At 46.5% G+C, this 18,252-nt stretch overlaps 1 protein-coding gene across 7 annotated transcripts in view; it reads right to left on the bottom strand.

Moving 5' to 3' along the window:
• The window catches only part of LDB3 (LIM domain binding 3), a 117,492-nt gene that overhangs the window by 74,033 nt on the left and 25,207 nt on the right, over positions 1–18,252 (bottom strand). For all 7 annotated transcript variants that reach the window (XM_051982376.1, XM_051982375.1, XM_051982377.1 and 4 more), the window contains 2 exons: positions 8,621–8,772; positions 1,436–1,511 (listed from right to left, as the gene is read on the bottom strand). In XM_051982376.1, coding sequence (XP_051838336.1) covers positions 1,436–1,511; positions 8,621–8,772 — 228 coding nt within the window. The remainder of the gene's footprint in view (positions 1–1,435; positions 1,512–8,620; positions 8,773–18,252) is intronic.

The raw sequence follows: 18,252 nt of genomic DNA, 5'->3' as shown, positions 1-18,252 counted from the left end.
CTTGCTTAAGTTTAAGCCAGGATTCAAATTCAGTGTCCTGCCCACTTGATCATACTGTCTCTCGCAACCTGACTTATTTTACAGATGGCCAAGCTAAGATTGGAGTGAATTTGGTGGGGAGGCAGGAGTTCTGGAGCATTCTGCCTGGCCAGGAGCACAGCCTTAACAGAGAAGATTCTGCCTAGAGCAGATTCTAGGTTTTATCCTCCATCTGTAACATGAACGGGCTCCCTAAAATGCCCACAGCCAGTGGTCATCAGCTTTCACTTGGATACCTCCAGGAATGGGGAGATCACTTGGACCCCAAAAGGCCCGTGGAAATCCTGCTCCATTGGGAAGAACCTGACCTTTGCTTACTGCTGTTGCCCAAAAGACCTTCAGCATCCTTACAACCCTCCTCTGAAGGGCCCCATGCCTTTGCCACTCGAGCCTCTTCTCCCAATTTCCATGATAGGTAACAATAGAAGAGGATCATGGGAATCTCCCGTTTGGAGCATGGGCCCCTCCTCTGCTGTCCCAAGCTCTTCTCCTCACCAACTAAACCCTAACCTTTGAAAACACCCAGATCTCTCTGCTACTTGAGACAGGAGATAGAGAAAGCAACATAGTGTAAATGAGGCAGGCTCGACCTGCCGCTTCCCTCCCTGCTTGAGCATCTGCATCCCCATTTCCCTGACACTCTCACAACCAGCAAGCTGAGAGGACAGTGCCGTGGGCCTGAGTAGCCAAGCCCTCTGAGAGCCAGGGGAGACCTTGCCGAGCCCCTTCTTCTCTGTAGGGAGGAAATATTTGCAGCCCCTCTCAGCTCCCCAATTCTGGCTCTGCTGCATTAGATGAGGGGGCAACTCAGGGGATTATAAAAGAAAGATCTAGAGTCAAATTGGGAAATGGTCAAGTATTTTAGAGAGAAAACCTCTCTGGGGCGTGGAGGAGCCCCATTCGGTGGGAGATGTCCTGTCCATAGCCAGAAGTCCCATTTTCCAATCTGATCTGGATTTTCATCTTCATCTTCTAATGTCATAAACCCCATTAGCACCAACCCCTGTATAAGTCCAGAACACCTCCTCATTCTAGTTCTGGGTCAGGATACGCATTTCTGGGTCAACTGGTCATCCCTGTGAGGGCATTCGTGGGTTCCCTCCTGGCTTTTCTGGGATCTGAGCAAGGGGAGGATGAATGTTTTTAGACTTACTTGTTCTTAGGGTTAAAAGAATTTCTATCTACATTTTCTTTTAGGGTCCAACAGGCTCAATCCTGCAATTCATCATTCCCTGCTTCATTGTGTCTCAAGCATCCTTTCCCCTTTTTTCTTGTCCCATTAAACGCTTGTCCTTGTTCTCAGAAGATAAATGAGCCAAGGACTCGGATGCAGGAAGGGGGGAAGGAGGAAGACCGGTGTAAGGAAAGAGGGGCCACGTAGCCAAATGTCACATACCTTCTGATGGGGAATCACGGGCATTGGAGACTCAATCCGCGGAGCTGAGGTAGAGATGGAAATGGGGCGCTTTGACCTAGGAAAAATCAGAAATGAGGTTCCAATGAGAACCATTCTTCCTTGCAGAACCCAAAGCTGTCAGAGCTATTTCTCCAGCCTGGCCCCACTTTCCCAGAATGCTCTGACCCAATACTTTGCTTTGCCTTTTCCATTAATATTCATTTATTTTCTCTCATTCCTTCCCTTTCTTTAAAAGAAAAAAAAAAAAGAAAATGAAAACCCTTGGAGCAAATATGTGTAGTCAAGCAAAACAAAATCCCATGTCCCAAAAAGTATCTCTTCAGTTTTCTTTAAATTTAATTACATTTTTGTTAAGTTCATTTGTTTTATACCAACTTCATTTCCAAATGTGTCCCTCCTCTTGCATCTCCCCTTAGGGGAGAATCATTCCTTATGAAAAGAAAGGAAAAAAGGAAAAATGTTTCAGCAAAATGAGGCAATATAGCACGAGAATTCTGAGGATGTATGAAGCATTCCATACCCATAGTCCTCTACTTTTACAAAGAAGGGAAAGAGATATATCTTCTCCTCTCTGTGGACAACCTTTCTGGTCCAGTTTTCATCAGAAATCCATAGTTGAGAGGGGCCTGTGACCAGGAAGAGGATGCCCTGATCTTTAGCAAAGATTGGGATCCCTTCTCTGCCCTCCAGGGTGAGATCCGGAAGGTTCAGACTGAACGAGAGGGAGGGAAGGGCCCTGCTGGCCTCTATGGTGCTGGTGAACCCTACACACAAAGCAAGCTCTGAGTGCCCACAACACTGAGATCTTGATCTTAATATAGGACCTTGAATGAGGACTTTCTCTGAGCTCCAAAAATCAAAGGATGTCATTTTCATATTACTATCAGCTATTATTATTATTCCTATTAACAAAGAATGACAATAATAATAGAGAAGAAAAGTTGTAGCTTACGATCAACCTTGGCAACAGGCTCAAGTCTCACCTCTGACCCGTACTGGTTATATGACTCTAGGTAAGTCAGTTAATGCTCTAGGTCAGAGGTGTCAAACATGGCGCCCCATGGGCTCGTTGTCCCAACTAGATTAAAATATAATCGGGGAGTATTTAACAAAAATGTTCATAAAAAGACAATAGAACAGGTAATGTTAATATGTGGTTTTCTAAGTCAATAGTAACCTGGAAGGGACTCGGGTATGCTGGCCCCATTTCCCCATGGGTTGGACACCATTGTTCTAGGCAACTCTCTAAAATTATAAATTAAAGAGAGAATCCCAATATCTGCATTGGGAGAGGGAGTGTTCTCAGCCGGGAGATTTCACAGAGGGCTGGTAGGGTGGGGGTTTGAAGTCAGATGACCTTGACCTGTTAGAAACACAGGGCATGGTAGTTGGAAAAAGCCCCCTTGGGGCCCCTTGTTGTGAAGGACATGAGTTACCAATGAAGTACCAACTCTGATACCCCTGTCTAGTCTCTTCCTTTCTCTGTCCCCGAAAAATCTCCCGTTCCAAAGGAGGAGCGCTGGCCATGGTGGCTCGTCTCATCTGCTCCCCTTGGTCATCCCATCTACGTCACTGTCCACCTTAGACTGGAGCTTCTTCAAACTTCCTCCTGATAATAAGAACTGCCATTTATAGAGCAATTTAAGGCTTGCAAAGAACTCTGCTGACATTCTAGTGGAGCTCCATCAAGCAGGTCCTAGAGAAGGTATTAGCCCCATTGTACAGATAAGAAAACTAAGGCTCAGAGAGAGAAACTGGCCCACAGTCGCAGAATTAGTAATCAAGTAACTTATCTAACTCTAGCCCTAGGACTCTTCCCATTGTACCTTGAGTATAATGAAGGACCAGAGTGTGAACCTGATTTTGTAACTTGAATGACCTTGGACTAAGAAGAGGATTCTGCTTATCTGCCTACATGCGTCTACAAAGGGAGACAGGCTTTTGAGTCTATCTGGGGATCTTCACAACTAGCCTCGTGGTCTTGGGGACTCAGTCTCCCCTATTTTGAAAACCCAGGATTCAGGGCAGGAGAGTGGGCAGATCCTCTCTGTCAATGGCGCCTGACTTTCCTTGTTGTGCAGGACTTAAGGGTGGCCCTTCCAACGTGAAGACTCATTGATCTGAAAGGTCTGCCATCTGGTCAGATAGCCAGAGTACATGGCTTTACTTGGATTAAAGAATAAGAGTAGAGTAGGAATAAATATAAGCAGTTAGGTAGTCCAGTGGATAGAATGCCGAGCTTGGAATCAGAAAAACTCATCTTTAAATGTTCAAGTCCAGTCTCAGGCACTTACTAGCTGTGTGAATCTGGGCAAGTTAGTTAATCATGTTTGCCTCAGTTTCCACATGTGTAAAATGAGCAGGACAAGGAAATAGCACTCTAGTGTCTCTGCCAAGAAACCCCCAAAACGAGTTCACAAGAAGTAAGACACAAATAATAGAACAGAAAAAAAATGGGCTATAAAATCCATTCCTCTCCCAGGTTTGGCTGTGACCTTCCCAGGATTCCTTGGGACCCCCTGGATATGGCTTATGGGCTGGTAGGACCAAGAGATGTAATTCATTATAGTTCTGGGACCAGGAGACTCTTTGTTCTATGTTTAGAGAACTAATTCCATTCCAGCTTTGCCCAAACTGGGAAATGGGTTTGCCAATAATTAAGTGGAACCTGACCTGGTGCAGCCTGACCCAGGTCCCTGAGACCTCTTTGGTGACAGACTTCAGGAATTCTAAGGTCTTCCACATGATTCCTTTAGGCTCCAAGTCTACTCCTTAGGAGAGATATGTTCAATTCAACAAGAAAACAGCTGTATCATTTCATTACACAAATGGCAGCTTAAATGGCCTCTTCTGCAGGAACCATTGCCAAATTGGAATTCTCTCAAGAAGTTTGGCTTGCTGTGTGACTCTAGGCAATTTCCCTGACCTCTCTGAGCATCCCAAGAGGCACAAACTGAAGACACTGATCTCTCTGCCCAAAATGAAATGAGGTGAAATCTGGGGGGGCTTTGTGCTGTGCTCAAGAAAAAGGCTATGGAAACAAGGGAGTTTCCTTGTTCTCAGCTCTTTCGGTGTCCCACACCTCCGTGGTGTAGGAAATGAGGACTACCTTGGAGATCCAGGGATGGCTTGTGGTGGTACGGACCCCAGAATGGCTGAAGTGATGCTGGGCTGCAAAAGTGGCCGGCTCGGGGGCTATTGCCACCGGGTCTAGTACTGCTGTGTCTTTATCTCTACAGGTCTCGTCACTGCCAGCCTTGCCAGCATCCAGACCTCCGTTATTGCAACAGTGCAGCCTCAGCCAGGCCAGATCCATGTGGGAGGTCTGGGGAAAATGTGTTTTCAACTAGAATGCTCATCTCTGGCTCTCCATTGCTGGGATGCCACATTAGCCTCAAGGAAGCTTTCTGAGCTATGGGGAAGAAGGACAGCTGAACACATATTGTTTGAACCCCCTTCCCCACAGTTCTCTAGGAGCTCAGGAGGCCCATGGAGAGAAAAGGCAGACGTGCCAGGTGGAGCTTCCCAGGGCTGTCTTCCTATGGGAGCTTCCTTCCCATCTGCTTCCCATCAGCGTTTTGGGTAGAGAGGAAAACAAATCCCTCCTCACACTGCTGGGGGCTTCAATCCCTCCTAGGCCACATCCAAGTTTCCTGCATTGTCTGAGGCATCTCAGGTGGAAGCTTATGGGATCATAAGATTAGAGGTGGAAGGGGTCAGAGAGATCCTTCAGTCTGCCCTGCCCCTTCCTTTAACACACAAGGAAATTGAGGTCTGAAAGGTAAAGTCACTTGCTCAATGTCCCACAAGTAAGCAGAACTGGGATCTGAATCTGGGTCAAATCCAGGACCAGACGATCTCAGATTTTCTTAGAGAACTCTGTCGAGAGCTTTTCTTTTCCCCTTTCACGTTCCAACTTTTGATAGACTTATGGATAGATATTGCTGTACATGGATAGTCCCCTATTACTTTGTAAACTTTGAGGGCAAGGATTGTCTAGAAGGCTTAGGAGTCACTCCCCACCAAGCACAGCTCCTTGAATGCCCAGAAATACTTCATAAAGATTTGTTGAAGTGAGTTAAACTGATGAGAACCTTGTAGACACTACTCCCAGAGCATGCCCCAGCCTCAATCTGGATGACATGTTAAAGCTTCCTTCTTTATGACCTTCTATCTGTCTGCTCTTTAGTAGAAATAGTAGCAGCATTAGTAGTAATTACTGGCATTTCTCTAGCACTTTGCAAGTTTTTCATTTAATCCTCATACCAACCCTGTGAAATAAGTCCTATTACTATCCCCGTTTTACAATTGGGGAAACTGAGCCAGGATTCAGTAAGGTGCTGAAATAGTTCGGTGACTTACCCAGAGTCATACAGCTGGGGAGACTCTGAGGCCAGATTTGAACTCAGGTCTCCCTGAGGAGACCGGACCAGAAGCCACCTAATCCAGAGCCTTCATTTTGTGGTAGAGGAAACTGAAGGTTCAGTGGCTTGCTCAAGATCATACGGTCCTCTAATGTCAGAGTTCTTTTCATTGTCCTACAAATTCTCCCCTGTATCACAAGTTCTAGACTTTATTTCATTTGTTTTGCCTTATTGTGTTTTTCCCTTAGTGACTTGATAACAATTGTACATAATAAAACAGATCCCCAACTTTTGCTTTATCCCAGTGGGCCATGATGTAAGGGCGAGGAGAGAAGAAAGGGGAAGAAGTGACCAACGATTAGCCCTTGTGAACTCAGAAGTGGGGAACATCCTTAAAACCAGGGAGTGACTGCAACAAAGGAAAAGAGAAGGGCCGCTATCCCTTCCCCATCTGGGTGCTAGGAAGTTGTCAGAGAGAGAATCCAAAGCAGAATCATCTGAATTCTGGGTTGTACTTGCCTATATACTTTGTGTCTCTTCTCCACTAAGCTTCTTGAAGGCAGGCACAATCCCTAGCACAGAGTCGGTCAATAAATATTCTGTTTACTGTATGCCGGGCACTGTGCTAAAGACAGCAGACAACATAAATGCTTTTTCACTGATTGATGGTTACTACAGTCTTTCTTTCTGTCTAGATTCAGAGTATCTATAGCTTAAAGAAAGTTTAAAGTTCATTTAATCCAATCTTCTTATTTTACAGAAGAGGAAACTGAGATTCAGAGGAATGATTTGCTCGAGGTTATTCAGATAGTAAGTACCAGAATTAGGATTTAAATTCAGGTCTTCTGCCTCAAAATTCATTGCTTTTCTTGCTATTACAAGCCTCCTCAGTAAGAGGATTTCCTTATAGGGATTGGGAATTGGGAATAGAGGAAAATGCCTTTGGAAGATATATGGACATCACCAAACCTCCTCTGCCATGTATCCTTGACCCTATGGCCAGACCTTTTGAGGCATGTCTGCTCCTCATAACTGTCCTTGCTGTTCAGAGACAGTCTCTTCTAACTGAGCTCCAGAGGTGACCTAAGGGAGTTTCTGGACTTTGTAGGAGGCCAGAAGTGGGCTGGTGGGGAAGGGGCAGACGCCTCACACTTTCCAAGCCCACACAAGTGGAAAATAACAGAGTAAACCACCAGTAGTCACCTCACGCTGGCAGAAAAGAATGTTATCTTGAGTGGTGTCCTTCACTACAAAATTCCCTCCCCCACTGCCTCCCACAGTTCCCTGTCCTATTTTCTGGGTCTTTGCTAATCTGATCCCCCACTTCCTGGGGGTCCTTGCTGTAAACTCTGGACGGGGGGACCTGTGTGGACCCTGATTTGCCCCAACTCAGAATCCTATCTGCTCTCCCTGAGGTTTAGGGCACCCGCCCGGTTTGTCAGCTGCACAGATTGCTGCCTGCCTCTGGTATGTATGCCCTCCCTTCTTCAGGCTTCCCAGAGGTGCCAGTGTCCGCAGTGTGGCAGGATCTGGGCCTCTTGCCACATCTGTGACCTATGGTCCTGTCAGGCCTTCTATCCTGGGAGCAGCCATTGTGGGTGTGAGCTGATGTGAGAGCAGTCAGCCAGCACTGGGGAGGAGTCGCTGGGCACAGATAAAAAAGACTCAGCAATTATCGTCCCTTCATAACCAGCAGCCTTTTCTACTGTCCCACGCCATCTTCAAGGCCTGCTCTGACCCCTCAGTGTACCTGGCAGCTCTCGAAGGCTGGGAGGGCACAAAGGTGCCATCCTTCCCCAGCAGCCCACGCTCTGAATCTACCGCAGCCCTATAACCAGAGTCAGGAGGGAACAGTTAAAAACCCAGGCCCAGGGTTCAAATCCAGTCTCAATCACTTCCTGCTTACAAACTCTAGGAATCTTAAGCTCTCTATGCCCAGGGCCCTCATCTGTAAAAGGAGTGGATTCAATGGCCTCTATGATCTGTAAATGGATGATTCCTCCTCCTCCTCCCCAGGTAGGGGATCTTACTAATTGGTGACTAAACTGATCCAACAAACATTTACTGAGAACCTGCTGTTTTCAAGAGACACTGAGTTTACCAGTTTTAAAATGTAAATCTTTCTATGTGATCCTGGACAAGAGACTTAACCAATTTATTCTATTTGCCTCAATATACTAAACTATAAGATGGGGATAATGTAAGGTTCTTGTGAGGATTGAATAAAATGTCAATTGTTTAGCCCTGTGCCTGGCATACAGTAGGTGCTATATAAATGCTCATTCCTCCTCTTCTTCTAGTAGAGAGTATTTAAGACAATAGTAAAAGGGAAGGAGGCAGTCAGCAAACCCAGGAACAGCAATGGCAAGAAGGGGAAAAGAACAGATAAGGAAGGTTCAAAAGTACAGCAGTTTTCTGGCCCAGGGAGCCAGACTGGCTCTGCCCAGGAAAATCAGGAAGCCTCCAATCGACCTTCAGTGATTAGTGAAAGATCAAAGCCTTGAGTATTGAAGGCAAGATGGGGGAGCAGCTTTGAGAGCAGAAGTGGACATTGACCAAGGCCGGGGCTGGGGTCCGGGGCTCTGGCTTTCGTTCTCCATCCATTGGCCTGATTCTCTGCCGCCATCTTGTTCAGAAACCACACTAAATCAATCTGTGCTTATCTTTTCGGAGGCCACCTTATGCCTCGAGACTGGGCCTAGGAAGGTCCTCAGCCCTGGCTGCTGCTACACCTGTGGCCTCTGGGCCCCCTCCTCGCACCCAGGCCCCATCCCAGCCTCCAGAGCAGGCTCCCACTTACTTCTGCAGGGTGAGGCTCAGGTTGTAGCTGGCTGACTTGATTTTGTTCTGGGCCTCCAGGTGGGTCATGGTATCTGTGTTCACACCATCGATAGCCACCACAAGGTCCCCCTGGGTGAGCTGAGACTGGGCTGCCTTGCTGCCGGGAGTGATCTGGGGGAACAGAAAAAGGGCAAAGGTTAGAGGGGTCTTGGTGACCTTGTTCATGGACTCAGTGGTCAAGAAAGAATCAAGGAGCTAGCATTCTTCCCCAGCCTAGCTAGGGAGGAGAGTTACGGCTAAGGGAGGTGGGGAGATAATCAAGTCTATCCTCATGGATATATGCTTCAAGTCTGATAGTCTGTGATACTTCAAGAAGAGAGACGTAGAGACAAATCCAAGCCTCCTTCTCCTTCCCTCTTCTCTCACCAAGGAAGCCTGCTAAATGTTTAACAACAATCTCTCCAGGGAGTGGGGGGAGGGGAGGGTAAATGCTTAACAACCAGCTCACATGAGAAGAGATCAGCTTTTCCATCACACTTTTGAGTTTAATCAGAATTGTTTACATTTTCTCCACTACTTTAAGTCTAGACTCATCACAACAATAAATCCAGCCGTGATTTATAGCACTGAGGATTTCTGGGGCATAAGTGCTCACACTGAAAATGGAACCATGGGTAAGAGAGTTTCAGGCCAGCCCTGCCCCCTGCCCATCTCTGAGCTGGTCCCCTAGCATCATCCCGTGGGAAAGTCCAGCTCCACGGGAACAGACATCATGTGGAGCGACTGTGCAATCAGAGAACTTCACTAGAAGGATCTTTACGAGATTATCTAACCCAACCCTCTTATTCTATAATTGAGGAAGCTAAGTCCCGGAGGGAAGCTAAATAATTTGACCAAAGTCACATGGCACTGGAACTGGAAGCCTGCTCTCTAGACAATTATTGGAGGTAATAATAATAACAGATAGTTTTTATGTAATGTTTGGAAAGCACTTGACAAATGTTTTCACATTTGATCATCACAACAACTCTCGATAGGGGGTACTATTATTAATAATCCCCATTTTACAGATAAGGAAACTGAGGCAGACAGAGGTGGAGTTTCTTGCCCATAGTCACACAGCTGATGGATTCTTAAGATTTCTAAGAAGCCTTCTAGCTCTAAGCTTCTTTGATTCCATAAATATTGGGGAGTTTTGGGGGGTAGAGGGGTGTCTGTCCTTGGAAGCCCGGCTGCCTGGTGACAGCCCATGTTATGATGGTTAGTTTTTGGAAACCCTTGCCCCTAGCCCCCATAGTGACAAATCAAGAACCATCACTGCTGGTTTCTAGATGAAATGATCCACCCTCAGAGACCCTGCCCCCAAAATCCATGGAGCTGTCACCTGCCCCTGGGTCATTGTCCCCAAAGCTGTGGCCCCTCTGAAAAGCCCAGACACCGTCACCATAGATTGTACAATTAAATACTGTACTCCTGCCCTCTCTCCAGCCCTGATGCAGAAGCTCCTGGGAAAAGAGCAGAGAGAGCTCACGTGCAGACCCCTTTCCCAGATGAGTGGTGGAGAAGGGAAAAAGGAGTCGTCTCTTCCTGACCCTCTCCTTGGCCAAAGTCCTCTTGCCTAAGAACGCTCCAATCTGCCCTCAGACCCCACTAAGGCTAAAGCCTGGGGAGGTCTTAAAGAGGGCCCATTCCTGAGGGGGTGGGGTGATTCCAAAGTTCCAGGCCCTCAGCTGGAGGCTCCAAGGCTCTGCCAGGAACATTGCAGCAGCCCGGGCTGGGCCAAGTGTAGAGAGGGTTGATGACCTTGACTTTAAAGTGCTCAATTAGATGTTTATTTATTTCATTCATTTGTTCACTTGGTTAAAAAAAAAAAAAAATACTGGATTTGGAGGCTGCTAGGTGGCCTAGTGGCTAGAGCACCAGCCCTGAAAGTCAGGAGGACCTGAGTTCAAATGTGGTCTCAGACATTTAACACTTCCTAGCTGTGTGACCCTGGGCAAGTCACTTAACTTTAATTGTCTCAGCAAAACAAAACAAAACAAAACAAGCAGATACTGGATTTGAATCCAAAAGACCCAGGATGGAATCCCACCTCTTGACTTTGTCAAATGGCTTAACCTCCCTGGGCTGAACAAGGTGACTTCCCACCCAGCTCTAGATCTATGACCCTAATTAGTAAGCCCCTACTGTGTGCCGAGCACTGTGCTAGATCCAGTGGGACTTTCAGAGTTCAAAAGAGGCACAATGTAACTTCAATGGAAAAGAGACAGGACGAGCTGAGTGAGTTGGGAGAGGGCAAAGGCCTCCTCCTACCAGGGGAATCTGAGAAGGGACTAGTTCTATTTTAATGCCTCTGTAGAAATGCCACCAGTGAGGAGGGGAAGGGAGTGCTTGGCAGGCACAGACAATAGCCCTGAGGTGGGAGAGAGCGGGTGGGTTCTAAGGAAGGGGAGGGTGTGGCAAAGGGATGCCCAGTTCAACTGGAACCCAGTCTGGCTGCAAGAAATCGGTGTCCAGTGGACAGGGAGAGGGCGGCAGGCGTTTGACAGACAAGCTCGACAGGCTGATGAGAGCTGATTATTAAATTTTCAGCGTGGGCATTAAACCTCAGAAATCAGCAAATGCTTCAACTCGGGACTTGATTTATAATTTTGTTGGCTGTCTAGATTGAAGAGAGAGATGGGGAAATGTGTTAATTATGCCAAAAATCAATTGTTCACCGTTTACCAGCATATCACGGAGTGGGGGGAGGGGGAGTAGAAATTAAGGAGGGCCTTGAATGCCAAACCAAAGCCCCCTGTTCTGGAAGATTTTCTGAATGCCTCATTTTGATTCCTCCTGCTATCTCTCTTGCCCAACGCCAGCCTCCTTCTTGTACCAAGTGACTGCATCGAGTTGGCTCCTGGGCTCAGGCCCCCCCCCCAGCCCCCCGAACTTGGCAGCTCTCCCTGTGTGAGTGCCCTCCCCGCTGAAGGGGAGAAGACACAAAAACAGGAAAATTGAGCCCCAAGTGTCGTGCCAACGTGGCCCTCACAGCCGGCAACCTGGCGCCTTCCTCCCGCCCCCTGCCAGCCACCTGTCTCTGCTCGTCAGGGATCCCCCTCGTGCTGACCTTTGGCAGACCCCCCCCCCCAGAAGAGCCAAACGGCTGTTATGGGAGGAGTGAAGTCCCCTCTCCTCCCACTTTCTGAGGCAGGCATGGGAGGGGGCGAGACTTTAGTTGCTGACACTGAGAAAATGGAGGGGAGGGGGGCAAGCTGGAGGGACTTGGGGCAGGAGCTGGCCTAGGTAGGGGTGCAAGGAGAGACATTTTCAACTCAAAAGCTCCACAGAGTTGGAGACCATCTAGGTCAAGGACTCTTAGCCCGGGATTGAGGGGTCTAGGGGGAGATTTCAAGGGTCTGTGGACCTAGGGAAAAATTACATCATTTTTTCACTCATCTTTGGCCTCCATTGATTGGTTTTTAGTTGGTTTTATGCTTTAAAAGCCCAATTCTGAGAAAAATCCCTAGGCTTCCTCAGACACCATCATGGAGGCCCATGGCACAGGAAAGGTTATCTGTTGTTATTCGGGCATTTCAGTCACGTCTGATTGTTCATGACCTCAATGGAGTTTTCTTAGCAAAAATACCAGAATGCTTTGCCATTTCCTTCTTTAGCTCAATTTACAGATAAAGAAACTGAGGCACACAGGGTAAAGTGACTTGCCCAAAGTTACACAGCCAATAAATGCTTGGGCTGATTTGAATTCAGTCTCTCTGACTCCAGAACTGGTGATCCTGTGCACTATGGTACCCCGTAGCTCTCCCGCCTATTAATTCATCTTCATATTATAGATGAGGAAACTAAGGCCAGGAAAGTTGGGCCTGGCTTCTCCAAAGTCATAAGCAGTGTGCTCCTACACCACCCAACCTCTCCACCATTCTTCAACCAACACCGAACTTTGGATCATGGATTCAGATCTGGGCGGGGCCTGAGAAAGTAGCTTATCTTGACTCATGAAGGAATAGTCAAAGAAGCCAAGGTATGAATGGAAGAGCCACAATCTGATTCTAGGTCTTCTGGATCCAAATTCAATGTTCTTTTGATTGTACCATGTTGCCTAGATGAATAAATGAGTGAATGAATGAATGAGTGAGTGAATGAATGAATGAACGCTACTGAAATTGGAAACCTGAGTTCAAAGCTACTCTCAGACACTTAACACTTCCTGGCTGTGTGACACTGGACAAGTCACTTAACCCGATTGCCCCTCAAAGAAAAATTAAAAAAAGAAATGATCATCTTCCACCATCCACACCTCCTCCTGACTGCCTTCATTCTAGTCATTCTAGGCCCCCAGACTCAGACTCAGAAATCTGGCTTTCCCATGAGCTGGCAAATGTTTGACAAAGCCGCTTGGGAAAGGGGTGGGAATAGGGAGAGGATGAGCACTGCCTTATTGACTTTTTCTCCCTTACTTTCTAAGCACAGACAACTAACAAGACAATAAAACAAGGCCTGATTTGTAGCATGTGTGTCTCATCAGAGGTGCAGAGTCTCATGTTGAAAATTTAACTGGTTCTGGCCACTTGAACTGACCCCATCATACCCCAGTCCCTCCTTTCCTTTAAGCAGAAGCTGCTCCTTTTCCTTCCTCCTCCCCCCCCCCCCCCCCCCATTTAATCAGTGGCCAAGTCTCTCTCATCCTTTCCGGTGCAAACATTTTCACCACCCTGGTGAAATCCTGGTTCCTCATTGTCTTTTGTCCGGAGGGAAGCTCTGTTGCTGTTGGGGGGGGGGGGCTCATCTCTAATCTTTTTTTCTTTTGAAATAGCCAGGAGTGACCCCCAGAAAGTCCACTTTGAAAGCCTCTGGCTACTTTTCTGGATCATAATTCTGGAGGTCACCAATGAGGAAAGGAGGGAAGAGAAATCAGTGATGGAAGCATTGCTTGGGTCTCGAAGGCAGCACTTGTTTTTACAAAAGCGGTAACTGAGCCCCAAAGACATGGCCCAGTTGCCCCGAATCCCATGTCAGCGCGGGATTTGAACCTGTGTCCTCCAGGTTCTTCCCACAGAAAACTTGGCTCCTGGAAAGCACAGGGACCAGACTTGCTTTAAGGGAGACAAAAACAGAGGCGGCTGTTGGCTTGTGTCATGGAGAAACCCCCTAACAATGACGGAGAAGACAGACTGAGAAGGTAGTGAGCTGCCCTTCCTTGGGGGTCTGCTAGTGGAGCCCGGACCACTGTTGATCAGAGATCACTGAAAGGGGTTTTTGTGTTCCATCGAGCTCAGAAAGGGCCCCGAGCCCCTCTCTTGCCAGTTCTGAGGGGCGATTTCCATCCCCGCTTGGCTTTGGCCATGAATCGGAGGGTGGGGGTAGGCCCCACCTCTCCCGGGGACCAGAGAGCAGAGAATTTTCCTGGAAGGGACACAGGCCCCTGAGCCCTATTTATAACCAACTTCTTAACTTAGCGGAGTATTTATAGGCAGTGAGACATTCTCCCCAGCCCCACACCACACAGACCTCCAGCAGAACAGGGTACAGGGGAGGAGATGGAGGGGGAAGGGGGGCTGAACGAGACCCCAGAGAGGCTGAACCATGGCCCTGGGGCCTCGGCTCCAGCCAGGGCAACCGGAGGGGCTCGGCAGGGGCCTCTGGTCCGACTCCAGAAGGGCTAGAGAGGAAGGGGGGGTGGTTTTTCCACAGTGCAGTGTGAGCTGACCAAATTAGCTCCCGCTCCATGGATGCCTCCCCTTCATACCAAGAAACTCAGGTTACAGCAACATCCAGGACACCTCAAGAGGATGGGAGTCTGTGTGGGAACTTCAGGTGTCCCCCAGCTCTAGTCCCTCACACTGCAGGGGAGCTCAGAGACATCAAAACTTAGCCCACAACGCTGATAAATGTAGGAGGAAGGATTTTAATCCAGATCTCCTGGTTCCAAGTTCAAAGCTCTATCTACTAGATCCAACTATCTTTTTTTTTTTTTTTTTTGGCTGAGGCAATTGGGGTTAAGTGACTTGCCCAGGGTCACATAGCTAGGAAGTGTTAAGTGTCTAAGGTCACATTTGAACTCAGGTCCTCCTGACTTCAGGGCTGGTGCTCTATCTAGCTTTGAGGTCCCCCTCCCCAACTGTCTTTCTTAGATTTACAAGAGTGCTGAAAGAATAATTGTGTGCACATGAGCCTTTTTGTTTTGGTTTAATAATAAGTCACTTACTCTCTTCTCCTTGACTACCTCTCTGAGTCATACTGAGGCACCAGCAACATGGGGGCCTTCCAGTGAGGGCCAGAGCCCTCTCTCTGATTTGACGTATGGTATTTGGTGATGGGATTGGGGCTTAATGAGATGGGGATGGAGGATTTCTAGGTAGAGGGCTCAATGACGAAATGGGAAAGGAAAGAAAGAGCAGACATAAGCTTTAATTAAGCACCTACTGGGTGCCAGACACTGTGCTAAATGCTTTACAAATAGTATCTCATTTGCCGCTCACAATAACTCTTATAGGTAAATGCTATTATTATCCACATTTTAAAGATAATGATAACAACAACAACAACTAAAGAGTTCACATTTATATAGGATTTACTATGTGCTGGGCACCTTATAATTATTATTGCATTAGATCCTTGCAACAACTTTGGGAGGCACGTGCTATTATTACCCTCCTTTTAAAGATGGGGAAACCAAGGCAGACGGAGGCAGGCTAAGTGACAAAATATATGAGATAATATTTGAAGTCTGCTCTTCCTGACTCCAGGCCCTTCTCTCCACACTGGTGCCATCTGGATGTCTCTGGGTGGGGTTCAAAAAAGGGTTACCAGAGCAACCCGAGGTTACATTGTAGGGAGACTTCCTTTGTGTTTTTATAGACCAGAGCAACCAGAGGTACATTGTAGCGCCTTCCTTTGTGGTTTTACAGCCCAGGGCAATCAGAGGTTACATTGTAGCAACTTTCTTTGTGTTTTACAGACCAGAGCAACCAAAGGTTACATTGTAGTGACTTCCTTTGTGTTTTTTATATACCAAAGCAACCAGAGGTTACATTATAGCAACTTCCTTTGTATTTTACATACCAAAGCAACCAGAGATTACATTATAGTGACTTCCTTTGCTTTCTTCCATTTTCCATTGTTTGCATATATATATATACTCTACACAATGCACATGTAAAGTCTGGGTCCCAGTGTGGATCCAGAGCCTTGCTCTATGGGAATTCTGTTCTGCTTTGTTCTCCCTCCTTCCATCTGAGCAACACTCTTTTATGAATGGCCCCAGCTCCACTCACTTTCTAGATTCTCCATCTCTTCAGCAGCACCTCCCATCCCCCATTTTCTACCTTGCCCTTGCCCATTGTCTTTCCCCACTAGAATGTAATCTCCTTGAATACAGGGCTGTCCTAGTTTATCTTTGAATCCCCAGCCCTTAGCTGGGTACCTGGCATATAGTAAGTGCTTACTAAGGGCTGTTGGTCTGTCTTTCCTCAGAGCTGCAGTATCAGTTACAGAGGGTTCTGGGTAATCCTGTCCTGCCTCATAGAGCCTAGGGTGCAAGTAGGGAGGAGAAAGAGGGAATATGATTGAGGTTTTCCAGTCCCCCCCACATTCTTATTTAGGCACAGCTGGGACAAATGCCCCTATGACTTTAACCACCTCCCAGGGGTCCTGTTTTTTTACCTTTATCGGTGCTTGACAAGACAGTGGGGACCATGTTCACACTCTTCAGTCCATCTACCTGGTGGATGGTTCCAATTTTGCAAAGGAAACTGTATTTAATATGTATTGTATCTAGGATATACTGCAACATATTTAACATATATAGGACTGCTTGCCATCCTGGGGGGGGGGGGAGGAGGGAGGGAGGGGAAAAAACGAAACATAAGTGATTGCAAGGGATAATGTCGTGTAAAAATTATCCTGGCATGGATTCTGTCAATACAAAGTTATTATTAAATAAAATAAAATTAAAAAAAAAATAAATCACCAAAAAAAAAAAAAAAAGAAACTGTATTTAGAAGTCTAAAATCAGCCAGGCTATATGAAGGTAAAAATGGACTTCTTGACCACAGATAGTTCACTAAAATCATCTAATATGCTGAACTTTCAGAGACACCCTGAACTTTTGCAACCTTATAATCCTGAAAAGAATGAATTGAATTTAGAGACTGATCCATCTCATGAGCGCAATTGGACCAAAACACTTACAGATGAAACTAAAAATGACAAGCATTCTCAAACTTGCTTTTCTAAACCTGCTACTTCTCAACCAGCTAGCATGCCTCCAGGAGACATGTCAAAATGTCTGAAGGCTGAAGGACCAGAATCCTTGGATTTGGCGACATTCAGAGGGAGCTCTTGAAACCAAGCAGAGAGATAGACCTCTAAGCTAACCGGGCTATATTGGAGATAATAAAAGATCTGAACTTTTATCACCTGGCTGCGTTTTGAGAAGAAAAAGCTCACCACATTTTGGCGCCCGAACAGGGACCGACAAAATCCTGATTCCAGGGAAGGCACCCAGAGAGAACTTTTATAATATTTTAAAGAAGAACAAGAACCCAACACTTGAACTCCAACATTTTGGACCACCCCTCTCAATAAGCTATGTAAAAATACAGAGACAAAACAAGGATCACTGTAGTTATTTAAGGTGGGTGACTGATCAGTGAGCTTCAATGGCGCCTCCTTGGTTCATCGATCGGCGCTATTTGATTGGCCTACCACGGAAGGTAGTGAATTCCACATCAACGGACATATTTAAGCAGAAGCTGGAGGTTTTATTAAGAGAATTGCTCCTGAAGTAGAGATTAGATCAAATGATTTAGGCTGTTTCATCCAGCACCGAGAGTCTGTGATTCTACTCCCTTATGTAATAAGATCAGGAATGAGTTCAGAAGAAAGGAACGGGAGAACTAAGTAGGACCGGGAAGCCCAAATTTCCCCTGTTCCCTACCACCCAAAGTTACCATGTTTTCAAAAGCATCAAATCAGAATAAGGTTTTCAAATAAAATAGAATTAAAAAGTCACGGTCTTGATAATGGAAAAATGGAGTAGAGGGGCCCCTTTTTCTGAGACTTCTTCCTAAGTGGGACTAGAAGGATGAGTTACACACAACTCTGTGTGGATGAGTGTATGTGTATGTGCTGGGGGAAGGGGGGAGTGAGTGTGTGTTGGACAGAAAGTTAGTGGGTGCCTTACAGCTAGGCCACTCTATTTCTAGCACTGAGTGCAATTGTCTGGGGCAAGACCCTAAGGAATTCTAACTGATGCTAGACCTGGATTAAGGAAGATCTAAATTCAAATCAACCTCATATTCTTACTAGCTTATTGACTGAACAAATCACTTACCCTCTGTTTACCTCAGTTTCCCCATCTGTTCAATGGAAATAATAATATGACCTATCTCCCAGAGTTTATGTGAGAATCAATGAGATAATATTTGCAAAGTGCTATCTAGATGCTAGCTATCATTATGGGGTTTATTACCAGGTTCTAGAAAGATCACAAGGCTGATTAAGTCACTGGCTACAGAGTTCCAAAAACTTGGATGTGGGAAGGACCATCTAATTTAGCCCTGTTCCCCTGGGGCAGCCTGGTGAAGCCTATGAACTCTTTCTCGGAATGTTTTCAAATGTACCCAATAAAATAGGATTTAAACTAAA

This window comes from Antechinus flavipes, chromosome 2 (assembly GCF_016432865.1).
Source record: "Antechinus flavipes isolate AdamAnt ecotype Samford, QLD, Australia chromosome 2, AdamAnt_v2, whole genome shotgun sequence".
Taxonomy (NCBI): Eukaryota; Metazoa; Chordata; class Mammalia; order Dasyuromorphia; family Dasyuridae; genus Antechinus; species Antechinus flavipes.
This window is presented reverse-complemented; position numbering and strand designations above follow the sequence as displayed.